Below are 19,581 nucleotides of genomic sequence, written 5' to 3' on the forward strand. Positions count from 1 at the left end.
AAAACAATGTAGTCAACATATATCCTAAGATCATTGTTTTTGAAGGATTTAAGGTGTATAACTATACAGAGGTGAAGGTTAACCATGAAATGGGGTCACTTTTGAGTAAGGGTATGAAGTATATACCAGCTACCGGGCTGCAATTAGTGGACAATATCAAGGAGATCAAAATGTTTTGCAGAAGACTAAATTTGGCAGCACATTTTGACAATAACAGAAATAATGAGAAGGGACCGATAGGTATAGCAGGAACTGACCTTAGGAAGAAAAGTACCTTCATTCCTGATAACAACCAGCAAGTGTTGAATTATGAGAAACTGGTATGCAATGATATATACTGGATGTATAAAATGTAAAGAGAACAAAAAATAACCTTACAGATAATCTCCCAGCATTGGAGAGAGAAGCATTATCTGCACTGATGGGTATGAATGACATTAGAATCATGAAGCCCGACAAGGGCGGTGGAGCAGTAATATACTACACTAGAGAATATAATGAGGCTTTACACAGTATTTTTACGAATCAGGAAATTATGAGAACATCTCTATTAACCAAATCAACATTGGGTATAAAAGAATAGATTTGGTTATAGAAGAATATTTGATTGATAACAGGATATGTAATGATACCTATTCATTTCTTAAGGTCGATTATCCAGTTCTGGCCAAGATGGTGGGTATACCAAAAATACATAAGTGTTTGAAGAATCCCCCATTTCGCCCCATAGTTTCAGGCTCTCGTTCTAAAACCTTTAACATAGGGAAACTCATAGACGGATGGCTCAAAAATGTTTATAAATCCATCCCTCATATCATGAAAGACTCCTGGAGATTTTTGGGTGATTTAACCAGAGACAAATGGCATTCGGATACAATTTCTTACCATAGACGTCCAGGATTTATTTTCCAGCATACCTAAAGATGAGGGCCTGGAATTTTTTGCTAACAGCTTAAGGAAACACTCAGGTCTCACATGGAATAAGATTTCTTTAATTTGTGATATGATGGGGCTTGTACTGGACCATAACTATATAGCATTCCAGGGTGAATTTTTTAAACAGATTAAGGGTGTGGCCATGGGAGCAGCGTGTGCTCCCATTTTTGCAAATTTGGTCATGCTTTCGAATGTGAGTTAGAACATGTATTTAACAGCACATTTTTTCTAACATCTCTTACTATGCAAGGTACCTGGATGATATTTTTATCTTGTGGAATGGTCCAGTGGAAAAAATTGAGGAATTTATGATATACATAAACAATACTACTAGCTTTTTAAAATTCACACATAGTTACAGTAACACTGAAATAGCATTTTGGATGTATTAATTAGTCATGATGATGTGGGTTTTATTTCCAAGTTATACCGTAAGCCCACATTCTCGAATGACTACATACATTTCAGTAGTAGCCACCCTCCACATGTGTTCAGAAATATAGTGAAAGGACAATGTATTCGGGCAGCCAGGATGTCCTCCACAAGGACCATAATGGTGGCAGAACTTAACTATATTAGAGAATTATTTTTAGATCGTGCCTATCCAAAGAAAATGGTTAATGAAGTTATCAAATATGTAGGAGGTGAATGGGGACAAAGATATCCACCATTATTAGGATGTTATAGAATGAATGACAAAACAGAAGGACCAAACGAACTCCAGGGAAGAGTGTGCGTACTTACATATACACCTTACACACATTTGGTCAAAGAAATTTTAGAGAAATATTGGGCAATATTAGTTTCCATGGACAAAGAAAAAAGATGGGATAAATTACCAAAATGTGTATATAAAACGGCGCCCAATATTAAACGACTGTTGAAGAGGGCTAGCCATAGAAAGGATGAAGTAGATACACATAAGGGAACCAAAAAATGTGGAAGGTGCAAACAATGCAAATATATTAACACAGCCAACACCATCAGGTTAGATGATATCAATCGAACGTTTATTAGATGTAAAACCGGGAATTGCTGTTCAAAAGGGGTAGTGTATATAGCCAATTGCACACAGTGCAATGCCCACTATATCGGTAAAACGGAAAGACAATTGAAGAAGCGTGTATATGAACACCTATACCGGATACAGAAAAGCGATAGTAAGAATGCATTATATAGGCACATTATGGAGCAAGGGACAGAACATGGTTTTACATTTGCTATCATTGATCAGGTTTTCATTACACCACTTGGAGGAATTGGAAAATGGAGTTGGCAGCAAGAGAAAGTAGATGGCAGATCCTGACAGATTCCACCCGCAAACCTGGTCTTAATGATTTTGTCAGTATAAAACCATTTTTAGCCTCATTATAAGTGAGTTTGAAAAGGTATAGGTTTGATACATCTACAGCACCTGACATTATGTTTCTTGCATCAGGTATCTTGTATTTTGTGTACAATAAACAATCACTACGTATTAAGGGATGCGTAGATGTAGTTATGCACATTTACATAATGGGTTTTAGACAAGATGATGTGACTCTTACTAGTATATTTGATCACATGCAACTAAATAATTCTGAAGATATGCATGTTGTGGATATGTATAAGGTGGTAGTGAAACATTTTGCTTTTATGTTTAGTAACTGTATATGATATTTTAATATCAACTTTTATTTTATGATTTTTACAATAGTATTTTAGCATTCTATATATATATATATATATATATATATATATATATATATATATATGCAATAGTTTGATAGTTTTAGATGGACTTGTATACTAAATATAGTAGGGGGATTATTTTATTAAACAGTATGTATATTATGAGATCTATGATAAACGGCAGGATGTATTAGAGTAGGTAATTTATAACCTATGTTATTTTGTATTAGTAGTCAATGTATGTGTTACCTATACATAGTAAAGGGTAAATTGTAGATATCCTTGATCAACTATTGTGACTAGTATGTCTTTAAAGTTTTTGGCGGCAACTAGAGCAATCATTCAATTAAGTTCAAAAAAGTAGAGTATTTAAGCAGTAGAATACTAGCAGTATGTTGTTCTGATGAAGACTGTGTACAACAGTTGAAAGCGCTAAACCCTGTCTTTTGTATCGTGTGGAGTTACAATAAACTAACATATTTCATCACCAGGACGAGCAGTGATTCTTCAGTGTCGGCGTCCAGATTTTTACTTATGTAGACATTTCAATTTCCGCACATCAGTTAACATCTGCTAAGCTAATTTGCACAACCATACATTTAAGTCTCCCATTTTCTTTTGGGGTGGGTTTAATGAATAAATTATTCCAAATCCTCAACACCAACATATCCTGAAGTCCAGTCAAACATACCAAAAACTTCACTATTATACAGAGGACACCCATTTTTTAAAAGCTTTTGTAACCCGTTTTTTTGTCAGTGTTACTTTGTACTTTTGCTCTGTAAAGACTGACAATTTGAACTATTAATTTTAGTTTTCTTCTCATTTGGTCTAAGTTAAGCTCATCTCCCCCCAAGAGAGATTCTATTCAACAGCCCAGCTTGTAAACTTGCCCAAAACAATTCTCTCAAAAGGATGATTTGAGACCAGAGTTTCTACATCTGACACCACACACACGCAATTTGGATACTTCATGCCACTAGGCATACCCAACAGGACTGGACAGAAGGCCAGTTTCTGCAATTGTCTCTTTGAAGACACTGGTTCAACAATTCAAATGGACCAACAACCTTCTCCTCATTGCCTTTCTACAAAGATTGCTACATTTTTTTTTGTAGGGGGGGGGGGGCAGAAGAGGTGTTAGAACCTTCACTTGAAGTGAAATGTTTAGAATTTCAGCCCATCTTAGGAACCTAAGAAGGAAAACATCATCAGGGGCAGACAGAAGATGACAAAGGGATGCAGGACACAGTACTAGCAGCACAGAGGATCGATGCTGAAGTCCCAAGAGAGAGAAAAAAAAAAACTGTGCAGCTATGAGGCTAAAGGCTTCATAGAAAGTCACAGAACCAGTGTCAGAGGCACCTAGCAGCAGTATAGGAGGCATCTGCCCCTGGTAATGGACACAGCAGGAGCATCAGTGCCAGTAGTCAGGTTACCTGTCCGAGATATCACGACAATGATAAAAATACCAGAGCCTGAACTAATAAAACAGGGAAAGGAGGGAACTACGAAACTGCTCAAGACAGGACAGGAGTAGTAGTTCATAAATGAAATGCCCAAACAATCTTTAGATTATACCAGAAACTGGCAAAATACAACCAAGAGAATATTTGAGGGCAAGAGGAAGACGTCCAATTCCCTGGACAGTCTGAGACCAACAACGACCATTACTGCAAGCAGTTTTACAGACACCCCAGACTACCCACATTTACCAGCTTGGGACAGGACTCCTTAGACAACCTCTTGGCCAATAAAGACAAACCACTAAAATATTTGGCTAACCCAGCAAACAGACCATTTCTTAAGGGAAGAATACTTCTCTGGCAAGAAGTTCTACGCAGACTTAAAGTACCAAAGTAGAACTTGACCCAAAATAGGACACCCACAAGGGCCAAGATTCAGACCTACACAAATTTAGTGTGCCCTCTAGAAAGTGGCAACAGACCTGCAAAAAAAAAGCATACTTGGAACAGTGAAGATGTTAGAGACTAGATGAGAATCACAGAAACAAAGGTGACCCCCCCCCCGAGAAAGAAGCTTGTAAAAACTGGCCAGAGCCACAACAATGGCTTTAACTGCCTAAAGCATGAGACACTATGGGCAGATGTTTACAGAACCTTTTGAAGTAAAAAGACCACCAGTACCTCCTAGTATCAAAAACAGCCAAAGTGAACAGTTTGACATTTTAAAGCCTAGACTTTGATCACAAATCTGACAAGTTCTGGTACTCGACAATTTATAAGCAGGGACTTGGGGGGTAAACCATTTAAATGCTGCCCGTGTCCATTAGACATGGAAGTGTAAAGCCAGGGATGAAATCCCCCAACTAAACGTCCAAGTTGCACTTAAACTGGGTTAGCGAGAAACTTTGCTTCACAAGGATGGGGAGCCCTTTTCAGAAAAGGGGTAGTCTCTGGGATATATACCAGTCTCTCCAGCAGTCCTATTTGGGCAAGGTTACGTCTTTCTGGTGCCATTTGTTTTGTGGATATCCAGAAGGTCCATTGGAATGTGTCTCCAAAAATTGCCTTTCATAGATTTCCCCTCAACATCCTGTAGTAGACAGAATACGAGAAAGGACCAAGGCCGTCTGCATAGGACATTATTTATGCCTGGTATTTTTAGTCAGGAACCTCCGTGGAGGTTCCAATTGTTGAATGTGCCTGGTTAGGTACACACCAAAAAAGGCACAAAATTCAACAATAGGTCTGATGAATGCTGAATACTGTGACAACCTAGTTGTGTCATACCTTTCTTTATAAATTGTATGTCACAGAATGGATTTCCTCACCACTACTGTAGACACGCGATGGTAAAATGTTACATTACCGTCTGCGAGTTGGTGTTGTCGTCAATAACTGCTATCTGGGTGGTGGCGGACTTCCCGAAAGATACTAAGCAGCATTTCTTGGCACTTAGTTTTTAGTGCATGGCTCTGACGAGTTATACATCCGTGTCAGCCCTTCCCTGGAGAACATTATATATAGTGTTGGTGGGGGGTTCTATGACTGCTCCTAATTTGCAACAGTTGACAAGTTAGGTCAGCCAGAGGCACTTGATGTTGGCCCAAGCTTTCACAGAAGTAGCTGGCAAAAGGAGCTATCCCAGAACAGATCTTAAAGGGTTTTGCAGGTGACTGGCTCAATAACTTCCTGGGACCAGTCTGTGAACCAGCTAGCTATCCACTAGTTGACATTATATCCAGTCTCTGAATTTACCAACAATGTCCAAGTACGGTACTGTGTCAAATACCTTGGCCAGGTCAAGGTAGGCAGTAAACAGTTTTGCCCTCATCCACTGCCAAGTCCAAGAGGATGTGTAAGCATGATGCACCTTTCACAAAAAAACACACACGGCTGGGACCAGTATCTGGGGTTTCAGATACCATTATTCATCACTTCTATAAAATTCTTTCCATACGAGACTAGTCAGACTTATGGGTCTGTAGAGAACCCAACTTTATGCAGAGAGGACCACTACTGTTCTCCATTTCATGCGATTCAGAAGGCAGCACGGGATATTGTCTGGGTCCCTAGATACAGTGTTCTTGGCCTTGGAAGAGAGCCCTGAGGACTTACGCCCTAGGTGAAGACAGTAGGGGGAGCTGTATTTTATGGCATTCGGGGGGGGGGGGGGTTAGTTGTTGGGAGATAATTTGTCTGTTAGTACGTTTGCTTCATCTTCTGGTTTAGTATAGGAGGCTCCATTAACAATGAGCTCAGCAAATAACTGTGTACTGCCTTTGAGGTTGCGAACGTAGCCAACAAACATCTTGTAGTTGTAAATTTAGCTCCCCCAGGCAGAAGGCCTCAAATTTGGTTTTGATGGGCTAATTTGTCCCATGAGCCATTTAGCTTAGAGAATTTTTTTTTCCTTGCTTGGTGCTACACCTCCAAATTTTTGCCATGGTTTTCTGCCATCTGTTATACAGCCCGTTGACGGGATTCCACCAGGGTGGCTTTTTTTTTTGGAGTTAGTTCTGTACTTATTATTGGTGGGTACAACTACATCTGTAGCCATTAACATTTGTATAAAAGGTTTCTATGAACAGTTCCATGTAGGCAGCAATGTTCTCGTGTTTTAAGGGGGGGTTGTAATTTTGCCAGGTTATCACTTAAATAGTAGGAAGTTACCATTAGAGCAGGTCCTGAATATTCCAGGGCTAGCTGGGGTGCTGGGTTTTATTTTTCTTCAAAAAGGAAATAAACCATTTTACACACACACACACACACACACACACACACACACACACACACACACACACACACACTTCAAACTTGATTCTGGCCATCATCCACTCGAAGAAGAAACTAAAGCACATTTGCTCCTTGCATTAGAAGTACATAAAACTCAAACATGCTCTCTGTAAAATACCATAGAATGGATGCAAGGCCAAAGGCTACAGTACAGAGCTGGCAAGGAATGGCTATCTAAAGAAGGTAATAGTCCAAGCAGATTGTGTGCGCGCAGTTACCCAAGATATTTGTAAAGCTGAAGGCTAGGGTCCCAAAATGGTAAATCAACAGCTACCTAGAAAGCAAAGAATTTGGGTCTGCCTCATGACCTGCTTGCAGCTAAGAGTCCATTGCAATCCTCTCTGCCTGCAAAGGAGGGGGATTGAAGCGTCTTGAGACACTGGATGGGAAGAGAGCAGGAGACTTGTGACAGATAATGACCATGTCAAACACTTCCTAACCAATTCACCCCAGCACTGGGATCAGGATATCTGCAAAGCTAACTACCCTACGACAGCAAATAGCCTCCCAGAAAAAAAAAAAAAAAAAAAACAACCACTTGTCTAGCTTTAGAACATGCTAAAGAAAATTTAAGTTATTTTATTTGTATCCTCTGTACTATGCAATACTATATGTATTACCTTTCCTTCTTTCGTTTTTTTTTCCTGGTTAGGGGTCCCCACAGCAGATAATCTGTCTGCCCAGGATTGGCAGAGTTTTATGGTGTCGAGTTGCCAGCCCGGTGCCCAACCTTCCACAGAAGGCACACACTCACACCTAGGGCCAATTTACAGTGTCCAATCCACCAACAGCACGTCTTTAGGATGTGGCAGGAAACAGCAGCACCCGGAGGAAACCCACACTGCCACAGGGAGGACGTGCAGACTCCGCACAGAAGGCAACCCAGCCGAGGATCGAACCGGAGAACACAACATGTAATTTACAATATTTGTTAATGTGAACTTGTTTCCCCCCTTTCCTATTACTACAAAATGTGGAGCTTTCCTCCCTGGGCCTCCTCTGCTGAAAAAGGACTTCTTGTCCAGTTGGACTTCCCCAGTAAAACAAAATAAAGCCAGTGTTATAATCTAGATGAACTCTACAGGCTCATTTAAAAAAGTTGAGAACCAAGATCTCCGCTAACTAGGCATAAGAGTACATCCAAATTCCAACAACCCTACATTGTACCTCCACACAGGCAGTCTCCCAGACACCTCAAGTGACCACAACATAATATACCTTATAACTAGAACAAGCATATGCAAAACCACTAGCTACATATCCACTAGAAACACACAAAACTTCTCTCCTGAGGTCCTCAATACTTGACTGACTGCACCCCCCTAAAAACCCTCCCACTTGACCAGGCTGTAGCATATTTTAACAAAACTAACACCTAGACACTGTCACTCCATTGCACAAAAATCAAGGCTAGAACCTCTACAAACCCCTGGCTCAGTAAAGAAACTGAACAAATCAAGTCCAGAGACACCTCTATCCTTAGTACCACAGGACAGTTCCTTCCTCACTACCCCCCCCCCAATACACTCATACAAGCATTAGGCTGGACAAAAAGTCCATTACAAAATACCAACACCCAGCTGCTAAAACCCACCCAAAAGGCTACCCCAAACCAACCACCCATGACAAGTTCCCATTGAAACAGTTCAACTCCCACTTTGTGAACTCAATTCTATCCTTAGTACCACAGGACAGTTCCTTCCTCACTACCCCCCCCCCAATACACTCATACAAGCTTTATCCTCAAAACAGTTTCCACCACTTCAATCAAAAGCAAGCTCTCCAAACTAAACAGCAACCAACCTACTCCCCAGCTGTTTCTTGAAACTCACAGCAGATGCTATTGCTATCCCAATCTCCACTCTCAAAACAGATCAATTGTTTAAAACTATGTGCCCAAACTCTGGGAAATATCCTATGTTACACCCATACATAAAGGCAGGACCTCCACTGAACTTAACTACAGACCCATTGCTTTACTCTCCATGGTCAAAACACAAAAAAAAAAAATAAAAAAAAATTCATCCATACCCAGGTGCTAAAATTTCTCCTAGACAGCAACACCATTTCACCTACTCAGCATGGTTTCAGACCTGCCCATAGTACCACTACCCTCCTCTGCTTCACAGACAGTAAACTGCCTCAAAAACAAAGGCCTGCAGGTGTTATGTCCAAAGTATTCGACACAGTCTCGCACCAAAATCAATATCACCTACCAAATTCCACTCTTGCCTGGTTCCAAAGCTACTTAACTGACAGGTACGAAGCAGTGAAATGTGAAAATTCTCTCTCGCCTCAGCTGCCCATAAACTATAGAAGACCCACAGGGTTCTACCTTAGGACCACTACTATTCACAATCTTCACAAATGACCTCCATACCTCCACACAGCAAGCATCTATCATTCAGTATGCAAATGACACTACCTTAATCTGTGCTTGGATAAAACATATTCTCAAACGTTGAAAACTACCTTACCAACGCCAAACTTATCCTCAATCCAAAGAAAACTCAGCTTCGGATTATAACCAGTTCTAACAAAAACACCTTTAAGAAGGTTGGTGGTCTGCACTCTTGTGGGAGGAGAGGCTGGACTCTACCCTTCTGAGCTGGGAATTTCTGGTTAAAGGTTTATATAGTGCCTGCATATTTGAATGGTTTCTTACGGAAATTGGTACACCTTGTTTGCTGTAGCATAGACTAGATCCAGGCCTGCTGGATCTAGCTTTGTTTCTATGCTTATTTCCATGGACCGCTAATTTCACCTAAAATGCGGCTTTTCAGTGCTTCTGTGGATCCCTAGTGTTACCTGCATTACTTACTGTACTTATTTCCTCGTTTCACTTGAAAGAGAGTTACTGTTGTCGTTTTTGCATTTAAGTTGCCTGTAACACATTGCACTTAAGTTACCTGGCACTTGCGCACTAAAGCAATTATACAAAAAATTAAAAGCCCTACACCCTCACTCCCCATTGGCCCTTGTTTTCAATTATAAAGTAATTCCCATTATTCTAGCATGTCCAAAGGTCAGTTGTCAATCTCCTCAATGGTCCAGCTGGTGAATCTGGGAATCTTGAGACAATGTTACAACTGCTTCATGTACACAGACAACCCTCTCCTCCTCCCAACAAATTCCAACACATGTGAGAGATGCAACCATATAGCCAAACTGGAGGCCAAGCTCTCTCAACTCGGTACTGGCATAACCAGTCAGGAGGAGAAGAAAACCAGACTCAGACCTACCATGACAGCAAACCAAACACAATCACACAAAAACATACTCTGAGGCTCTAAATAAGATCTGCCTAAGCAGCAGAGACCTCCAAAGCAGACACCAAAGCAAAACACGTGCAACACATCTCACAAAGCCAGTGTGCCGAACAGTCACAGCCCTTAAGGCTAAACACCACACCTGATACACTTGTAATAGGTGACTTGTCAGGCACACTGACATCCCGCTCACTAGGCTGAACAAGGAGAAGGTCACGGTGAGCAGCCTGTCGGGCGATAGGATCCACCACATAACACAAGCACTCAGGTCACTCCAAGGCAAGTACAAATATGACTCTGTCATTGTCCACGCTGGTGTGAATGACCTGAGACGTACCTCCCTGGACTACATGAAGAGAGAGACAGAAGAGCTTTCAGAGCATGTAGCCCAGGCCAGTATGACCCTGACCTTGAGTAGAATCTTACCCTCACCAAGAATGATGCCACAATATGAAGAAAAGATTATCAATTTCAACAATTGGCTTATGTACTGGTGTCATTCAAAGGGGATCCAATGCCTGTCAGCCTGGGATATGCTAGACAAGCCACGATGCTTCGCTAGGGACGGCTTGCACCTGTCACCCCTGGGATTTCAGATATTGGCAAAGGCTCTTGCTACCCCCATAGTGCCTTTTTTAGGCAAGGCTCAAAAGACAAACCCACCTCCATAGGTATCACAAGGGATAAGAAACTAAGAGTAATGCTACTCAACGCCAGAAGTCTAAACCTCAAGATGCACGCACTCGAAACTCTCCTTAGCATGGAGAACATCAATATCTGTGCAGTAACAACTACCTGGTTCAGGGCTCCCGACAGCACCCCAGCACTACCAGGTTATACCTCATACCATGCTTTTTGGCCCCAAAACTTGGACCGAACCACAAAAGGAGGGGGAGTATCAATATTTGTCAAAGATACCCACACCTCCAAGTTGGTGGCACAGCACGAAGCATCAGAGACTATCCATGTGCAACTAACAGTGGGTAAAACTGCCTTCCAGTTTATAGCCTGCTACAGACCACCCTTCCAAACCCAGGAACCCCACTCGGCCTTCCTGAGAACACTGGAAATTATGAAGGTCTCTCCAAACACCATTATATTGGGCGACTTCAACTACCCAAACATAGACTGGGAGCATTACTCTAGCGCTAACACCCTAGCCCAAAGGTTCCTAGACTTCATTAACTCAAATGCTATGGATCAACTTACCACCACTCCCACAAGAGGTGAAAACATACTGGACCTGATCATCACAAACATTGGGACTCCATGCTCCAGACCAGAAGTGTACCCCTCACTGGTAAGATTAGACCATAAATGGATCTCGCTGGATATTCACATCCCGACCACACCCCCTGCCCAGAAAACCACAGTGAAAAACTTCTCTAAAGCAAATTTTACACTTCTCAAAACAGAGGTGGAATCCTTCAAAGCCCCCAGGCCTGTGGAAAATACGGCCCAGACCACAGAATCCTTTATAAATGCATTCTATGAACACCTTCAGGAATGCATGGATCATGCAATCCCAAATAAAACCAAGACCCAGTCCTCCAAAGGCAGACGTCCCGTCTGGTGGACCCCAGCCATAAACTATACAATAGAAGGAGGAAGCTACTACATGATAGAGCAAAATCCCAAAAAGGGAAGGAATCCCTGATCAGTATTAGCAAAAAACTAAGGGCACTCGCAATAGTCCAAGGCCAGCTCTGGGAGAAAAATTGCACAGGACACAAAGGATAAATCACAAGGCTTTTAGTTATGCTAGGAACCTGGGAGGGAAATCCCAGATATGCTCAGAATTAGTCCAAAATGACAAAATACACCAAACCCACAGACACTGCCAACATCCTAGCCGACAGGTTCAGCACGAACCCCCCCCCCCCACCAAAAGGGCAAATATCTATCCCAGCAGAGTGCTGCCCCGCCTGACATCTCAGATGCTCAGTTAAGAGCCACCCTCTCCAAAGCAAAAAACACAGCATCAATGGGACCAGACGGTGTCCCGGGCTGCGTCCTACATGAACTCCAAGAAGAGCTAAACCCAAACATAAAACTACTTTTCAATCTCAGCCTTACTACAGGATATGTACCCAGAGTGGCATACAGCAACAGTGGTCCCACTCCACAAAGGTGGTGCCTCAACGGACCCTGGAAACTATCGCCCCATAAGCCTGACTAGCTTTGTCTGCAAAGCTATGGAAAGGATCATCATGGACCTCATAAATAAAGATATTGGGGACCTACAGACACTGGATCCTACCCAGTTCAGCTTTGTTAAGGGCAGATCCTTCCTCTTAAACCTGGTTGACTTCTTTGGAACAGTCACCAAGGCCACTGATGAAGGGAAGGTGGTCCACACAGCCTACCTGGACCTCGCAAAAGCCTTCGATACAATAACCCACTCTGGCATTATAGATAAGCTCACCAGCTTAAATATAAACCCCTATGTCACTAGATGGGTTGCAAACTGGCTCAAGGACAGAACCCACATGGTTAGAATTGCTGGAGCCATGTCAGACTCCAAACCAGTTACAAATGGCATCCCACAAGGATCAGTCCTGAGACCTCTCTTGTTGGGTATATATTTCTCAGATTCTCAGAGGTACAGGCTATCACAGAAGGACTGTGGCTGACCAAGTTCACAGATGACTGCAAACTGGGCGCCGTAACACTCTCCAGCAGACAAGCATCCTCCAAAAGCACCTCAAGCTAAACGTCAAAAAGTTTATAGTCATCTCCTTTGGCAAAAACAAAGTGCTCACAAATTACCACATAGGTGGTAATCCATCAAGTACAGAAGTAATTAGGGACCTGGGAACCCAAGTGGATAGCAATCTCTCATTTGACAACCACATGGCCAACGTGATTAGAAAAACATTTTATATAGCCCACCTAATCATGAAGGGATTCACATCTAGATTAGGGGATGTCATTGTGCCTCTTTACTCATCAGGCCCATAATAGAGTACAATGCCCCTTTTGGGATGTACCTTGGCAAACACCTGCACCAACTGTAAAGACCCCCAAAAGTACCTAACCAAGAGGATCAAAGGGCTCAAACAGATGCCATATGCTGCCCTGTTAAAGAAACTCCAGCTCTACTCAGTGGCATACCGCCTGCTCAGAGGCAACTGTGCCTGACGTACAAAGACATGTCCAACCCAGAATTAAGGGGCGTGTTGCACCTCAAAAAATCCAAATCCCATCGAGCTACACGCTCGAGAGACTTGAACCTCAGCACTGAAATAAATAGGACATGCTGGAGGGACAGATTCATAACACAGAGGCTCTCTTCACTCTGGAATAAAATCCCAGTCCAGGTTAGGCAGAGTCCCTCATTGACTCTCTTCAAGAGGAATCTTGATGAGTGGATGGGAGATCGCAGGTTTACCCCGGGTATCACTTCTGTGTCACTGTTAGACAGAGGCACAGTATACAACCCTCGAAATAGGGCATAGCAAAATTAATTTAAAATGGGTGGCGAAAGCCAAACATACTCTGGCTAGGCTTATAAATGTCCTAGGGCAGATGTTCATAGGTTCATACTAGGCTAAGTCCATTCACTATCTACTCCACAAATGCTACTCCAATCACTCCAGTGGCACAGGTTAAGCTATTGGGAATAACCATAGACTCCCACCTAAAATTTGATGGTCATCTCGACTTAACTATTTAAAAAAAGTACATGCCAAACTGGGATCACTCTACTGCATCACACCATTTCTATCCACCAACACAAGATCAGCCATTGCTCGCCCCCACCTTCTATCCAACACAAGATCAGCCATTGCTCACTCCCAACTTCTATCCACCCTACTTTCTGCATCTCCCATTCTGACTAATCAACAAAAATGAACTAAGCAAAATGGAAGCCTGCTATAAAATTGTCCGCTTTCGCGAACTGCTCATATAGAACTCATCACTGCACTGCTTTGAGACAGCTCCACTGGCTTGAACTGCCCAACCACCAAGCCTACAATCAGCTCTGCCTCCGTCATTCGATCCATTACCTCCCCAGTAAGTGTCCTACCCTCAAAAACCTAGTACAACATCACTCAGCAAAAAAGGCCTCTTAGATCATCAAGCAAATACTACTAGAAGTCACCAACAGCTACAATTTTGGAAATGCACTATATAGCAGTTCAGTGGAACACTGTCCCCACTAGCATTTAAAATACATCATCCAAAGCCTCCTTTAAAGACCTCATCAGGCAATACATCAAGCAAAGTTGGCAGTGCCATGACTGCTCCACAGGCTAGTGAAAGCGGATAGGATACATACACTAAACCTAGAGTATTTGATAGTTCAGTCTTACTCACAAAAGTCTGGCTAATCTACAATGTATGCCCTGTACCCGTGTATTATGTATGTATTCTACCCATGTTCCAAATTTCAGCTGTACACTACAAATCTATTAATTACCTTTATTTTTAAATATTTTTGTGCGTTCTCTCCACTGTTACTGTTGATGTGCAGCATACCACAGTAAAAACAATGTCTTTTTGCAATTTGTGTGTATACTGGTCTAAATAACTAAATGTAATTTTTCTATGTGGAGCTTCTCTCCCCGGGCCTCTGCTGAAAAAGGGCCTTTTCAGCTCAGACACCACCGGTTAACAAATGTAAAATAAAACAAACAAAATTAATACTAAGCTTAGCAATAAACTGCTACCAAGCGTAAGTTTACTTTTTAATCTTCACAGCAAAGCACTGTGCAAAATGGGGAGCCCCAGACCCCCACCCCCAATGCAGGAGGTTTAACAATGAAAGTTCCATCAAGCTTCTGATATGAAGACGAAAGAGAAAGCAATGCTAACATACAAACATTCTAGAGATGTGTCACTTGTGATTTACAGTGCAGGTGGATTTAGCCCATAAAAGATGAGGCCAATTGCAACTGAAGCCATGGTAACTTAAATCTCAAGTTCTAACAATGCTTTTTGCCAAATCCCATCTTCTACAGTTACCCGAGGTATTTCAGACGCTGTAACTTATAAATGGGGGAAATTGGTCTGTTCTGTAAAGCCACCACAGATTAGAGCATCTCTCTACTCACAGAAACATTCCTTAGATGGATGTTTAGTCTATATCCCTCAATACCTCAGTATTAAAGTGTTGTTACATAAGACTGTCATACCCTTACCAGAACTAGTGAAGCCACCCACAACTGCTGCACAGCCTATATACCTTTTATAACTACCCATGGGGAAGAGAAAGAGCAGCACCCAAACCTTTCTGCACCAGCTTTCAAATGTCTTCCTAACTTAGCCTGCAGAAGGCGAGATCTACAAAGTCATCCCACACCCTGCCTAGGGGGGTGGCACCAACTATGTCCTTGTGCTAGTTACCTCCAATTCCACTACCCCATAGCTGATGCTTCCATGGACCCTTGTGCACACCTTGCAGTTGAGGTTCATTACCACTTGCCTTGTCTGTCAGTATGCCTAAACAGCAATACAAAATTAACTATTACATGCCATTTCCTAAGCTGATCACTATAATGCAATCTACAATATGTTGGCCACTATCATGCTAAAGCAAACCTTGTAGCACAGTACTTATGCTAATGAGGTGTTTTGCAACATGATGCATTATCGCGCTGAGCACGCTTCAGGGACTTTTTATCCCTAGTCTCCTACATTATGCTCATTCTTGCTCATACATGGCCTGAAAGGGCATGTACCTAGAGTGCACGTGCACAGGAATTGAGAAGCTCTGCTGCTTGCTACCTGTCTGCACTAGTGATATTTCCAATTGTTCAACCTTGTTCAATAATGCAACTATAGTGGTCATACTCAAAGCTACCATTTACCTCTTCATTCTGAACTGTAGAGGGAACACAACCTCATGTGCTAGCTGCAGCAGGACTACCACCTGGTTCAACTAGGAGGGAGCAAAAACACCACACACATCCACCCATCTCTCTTGGTCTTAGAACTACAGGGTGCGTGTGCTGGAGCATTATGATGGCCCCTACCTACAAGACTAAATTCTTGGCACCAACTTGCCAAGGCAATGAATTGAGCAGCACCAAACACAAACCACTTGCAGTGGTGCTAACCCAACTTACTCCACCACTAGGAAAGAAAGTTTGAGAGCGTTTTTTGACACTGCATTCTGAGTAATGCTCACCAACATCACTGCCTTCTATAAAGGAAACTGCAATAATTATGACCTTGCAAGTTTTACACTGACAGAAGTCTACTGAAATGATGTGGTCTGAAGAAAACAGGCATTCCAAATGCCTGGACGAGTGTACTATACAGTTTTTTTAATGCAACACAAAAAACAGTTTTAATGCACGTGCCAATTTGTGGAGTATGTTTTTCTAACCTTGATCCGGTTAAAGGCAGCTGCTATTACCCAAATGACTTTGAAAGCAGCATAGAACGCAAGAGAAAAAACAACCACTGTAACTTCTAATAACTACCACAAATATTTGAATACTTTTATTTTAATTTATATAAACATTAAAATGAGCATTTCCTTTGAAAGACTGAGAATTTCAGGTTTACATAAATGAACAGATTGATACTTTTCAAATCATTACACTCTGCCTTGACTCTGGTTCTGACTTTAAAATGATCCCCAAGCCAGCACGCTTCCTCCTAAGCGACTGTTCTCATACAAACATGTACACTGCACGTCTACAAATATACACTCCAAATTTAAAGGGGAAAAAAAAAAAAAGCATGAACTCCACAAAGTTGCCTTTTAGGCCTCTGTTAACCAGAGAGAACCACCTCCCAGGTATTGCCAGACTACTCAAACTACCGATCCAAAACACCCAAAATTACACAAGTACACATCTCAACAAGATGTGGTGCTTAAGGAGTTTATAAAGACTTCAAAATAATCAAAAAACATTGGTATAGTTTTAAATAAGCCTGGTATGCATTACTCATACACTCAAAGATAATTAGGTGCGGTTCATATTTACAGTTGGATACACATTCGGTTTACTGGCAATCTCCAGTAACCTGCAAGCCTGAAGTGCTCAACTTCCTGCTCAATTAGACACGTGGAAACTGCACACCTCTACCCAAAGCACTGGTCCCCTTAATTTCAACTTTTTCTAAATCTCAACTTACTTTAAAATTATGCTCCCTGAGAACATTAAATCTCAGAAGTTTACCTCCATAGGAGGACAACAGATCAATGTTCTTACCCACTACAAAAAGGAACAGAAACTAGGAGGGGGCTTAACTCACACGAGCCAGCATAAAACCTGCAGATTTGACTTTGACGTACTTAAATAATGTGAAAATGGAGTAGAAAAACATGTAGCCAGAACACCTTAAAGATGTTGTTAGAAAACACAAGCCCCCCCCCCCCCAAAAAAAAAAGGGGATACCTATCCATCACAACCTCACCTGTAATAGGATACTAGTATCGGGACCATACCCTTCCGCTAATCAACAATAGGACGCTTAAGAAACGTGAACAGCTGACCCTTTAAAAATCTGAATAGGTTTTCAGAAAAGCACGGGAAAAAGTTAAGACAGTATAAGCAAAACAGAACATCTGCATACTAGACAAGATTACTGAAAAACAGCTTCCGTAATACTACAGTTATCTACACACGCACATTGCTTATTCCCACTATACTCAAATCAAGAAAGCGAGTCCAGAAGCAACTCACACTACGTTACTGTGCCTTTAAGATACTTTCAAAGATTTAATCAAATCTTTGAAATGTTATTTTGATTTTCAAAATTAGCGATCCACAGCACTAACAGTCAGCTGTCATCCTCAGCTCTTAATATCTTAGACAGAACTATTATAAAGTTTCAAAATATTGTAACCACAATTTAAAAGTAGCGTACCAGCAAATACAAACAAAACTCAATTTAATTCCATGAGCTTCCTAACAAACTTTATCCTAACGACACTCGCTGCGTCTCTATTCCAAATGTGGAACAGGGGCAAGAAAACACAAGGTTGCTCTAGACACAGCCAGGCAGCAGGAAATGCTCACAAGGAATACAAAGCTTCCCACTGCCAAACAGCAGGCATTTAGCTGACTGAAGGGGGGGGGGTGTCCAAAGGCCATTACAATTATCTATAAGAAAAAAAAGACACAAACAATAACTCTCAGTGCGGTTTCAACAACTCATTACCACAGTACAACACCCAAGCGACTGACAGACCACAACTTCAAAACCCAGCCGTTGCACAACTTTTACTACTCCGCAGTTCTTTCAGAGCAAAAAGCACAACACTGGTTAAAAGTGGCGAAAAATTGGAAAGACAAACACTACGTAGTCATATTCTTCTCCCGTTAATCTACAAAAAAGGCAACAGTGTAATACTGACTCTAAAATTCAGACTACACCATCCTCCCATAACCACGTCCGCCTGCATTAAGTTTGGGTGTGGGTGACTTCACGGACACCTGCAATTCCCACAAAGAGTAGCACTTTTCTCATATCTGTATTCCAAACAGGAAACGGGAATAAAAAACAGCAGTCATTCCCTGGTGTTACGTATACGTTCAGCAACTATTCAAACAACACTGTCTGGATCAGGCCGCTCCACAGCCCCGGCATCTCTTACCTTTCTCTGCTGCTTCTCCCAGGCCGGATCCAATAGCATATCCCGATCCCAATCGTCCTCCTGCGCCATGTAGGTAGGTGTACTACCACCACCACTGTTGTTATAATGCTGATTAGCTGCGTGATAATCCACCATGATGAAAGCTGTTTATTCCTAATCCTGACAAGATAAAACCTGAGCCACCGAGTATGAGCTGTTCTTACTGTTGAAGTTACTCCCTACCTTCCCACCTGAGTCCGTATAACTACTCCCGCTCACTTGCTTTGCAGCTTCCGCGCCACACAGCCAGAAAAACCCGAAAGACACACCCCTACCAAAGCACGTCGACGTGGCGGCCATATTCTGAACAGAATGGAAAGAATTTGTGCTTATTTACTTAACGATGTTAAGGTCTCGTTTGAGAGATACTTTGGAGAACTGTTGGTGTTGTCTAAGCGTGGTAATAGTGATGTGAACTACATGTCGAATTAGTACTGTAGAAGCTGTGTGTCTGCAACTGGTTTTATTAACAAAAAGAAATAATTGTTATCAAGTTTTCAATTACAATTCATTTGGTTTATTAATAAATTTGCTCGACCCAAAGATTGCATATGGTGGTGGTTGTACGCAGAAGGGTTAACGTTTTCGGATTCAAGCTGAATCAGGCAAAACATTTTGCTCTGTAATTCTTTATTTCATGAAGTTCTGGTGCTGGCTTCCATTCTACAAATGTTAGATGCCTTTGTTCCTTAAGTTAAAGTAGAGTTTTAGAATTTTAGACTGTTTAAAACAATCGTATGAAATGTCCCACCATTTCATATTTGTAACATTTGTTACTAGTTATAAAGTGTAGAATAAGTAGCACAAAATAGCGCAGAATTATTAGAAAAATGTCCGGGGTCCAGACTAA

The 19,581-nt window shown here is 41.7% G+C and overlaps 1 protein-coding gene across 2 annotated transcripts in view; it reads right to left on the reverse strand.

The window, feature by feature from the left end:
* The window catches only part of LOC122788278 (alpha-actinin-4), a 1,502,973-nt gene extending 1,484,017 nt beyond the window's left edge, over positions 1 to 18,956 (reverse strand). For both annotated transcript variants that reach the window (XM_044055436.1, XM_044055378.1), the window contains exon 1: positions 18,693 to 18,956. In XM_044055436.1, the coding sequence (XP_043911371.1) occupies positions 18,693 to 18,827 (135 nt within the window). In that variant the 5' untranslated portion in view covers positions 18,828 to 18,956. The remainder of the gene's footprint in view (positions 1 to 18,692) is intronic.
* Positions 18,957 to 19,581: the final 625 nt, after the last annotated feature.

This window comes from Protopterus annectens, chromosome 1.part0 (genome assembly GCF_019279795.1).
Source record: "Protopterus annectens isolate FY-2018-M chromosome 1.part0, PAN1.0, whole genome shotgun sequence".
NCBI lineage: Eukaryota > Metazoa > Chordata > Ceratodontiformes > Protopteridae > Protopterus > Protopterus annectens.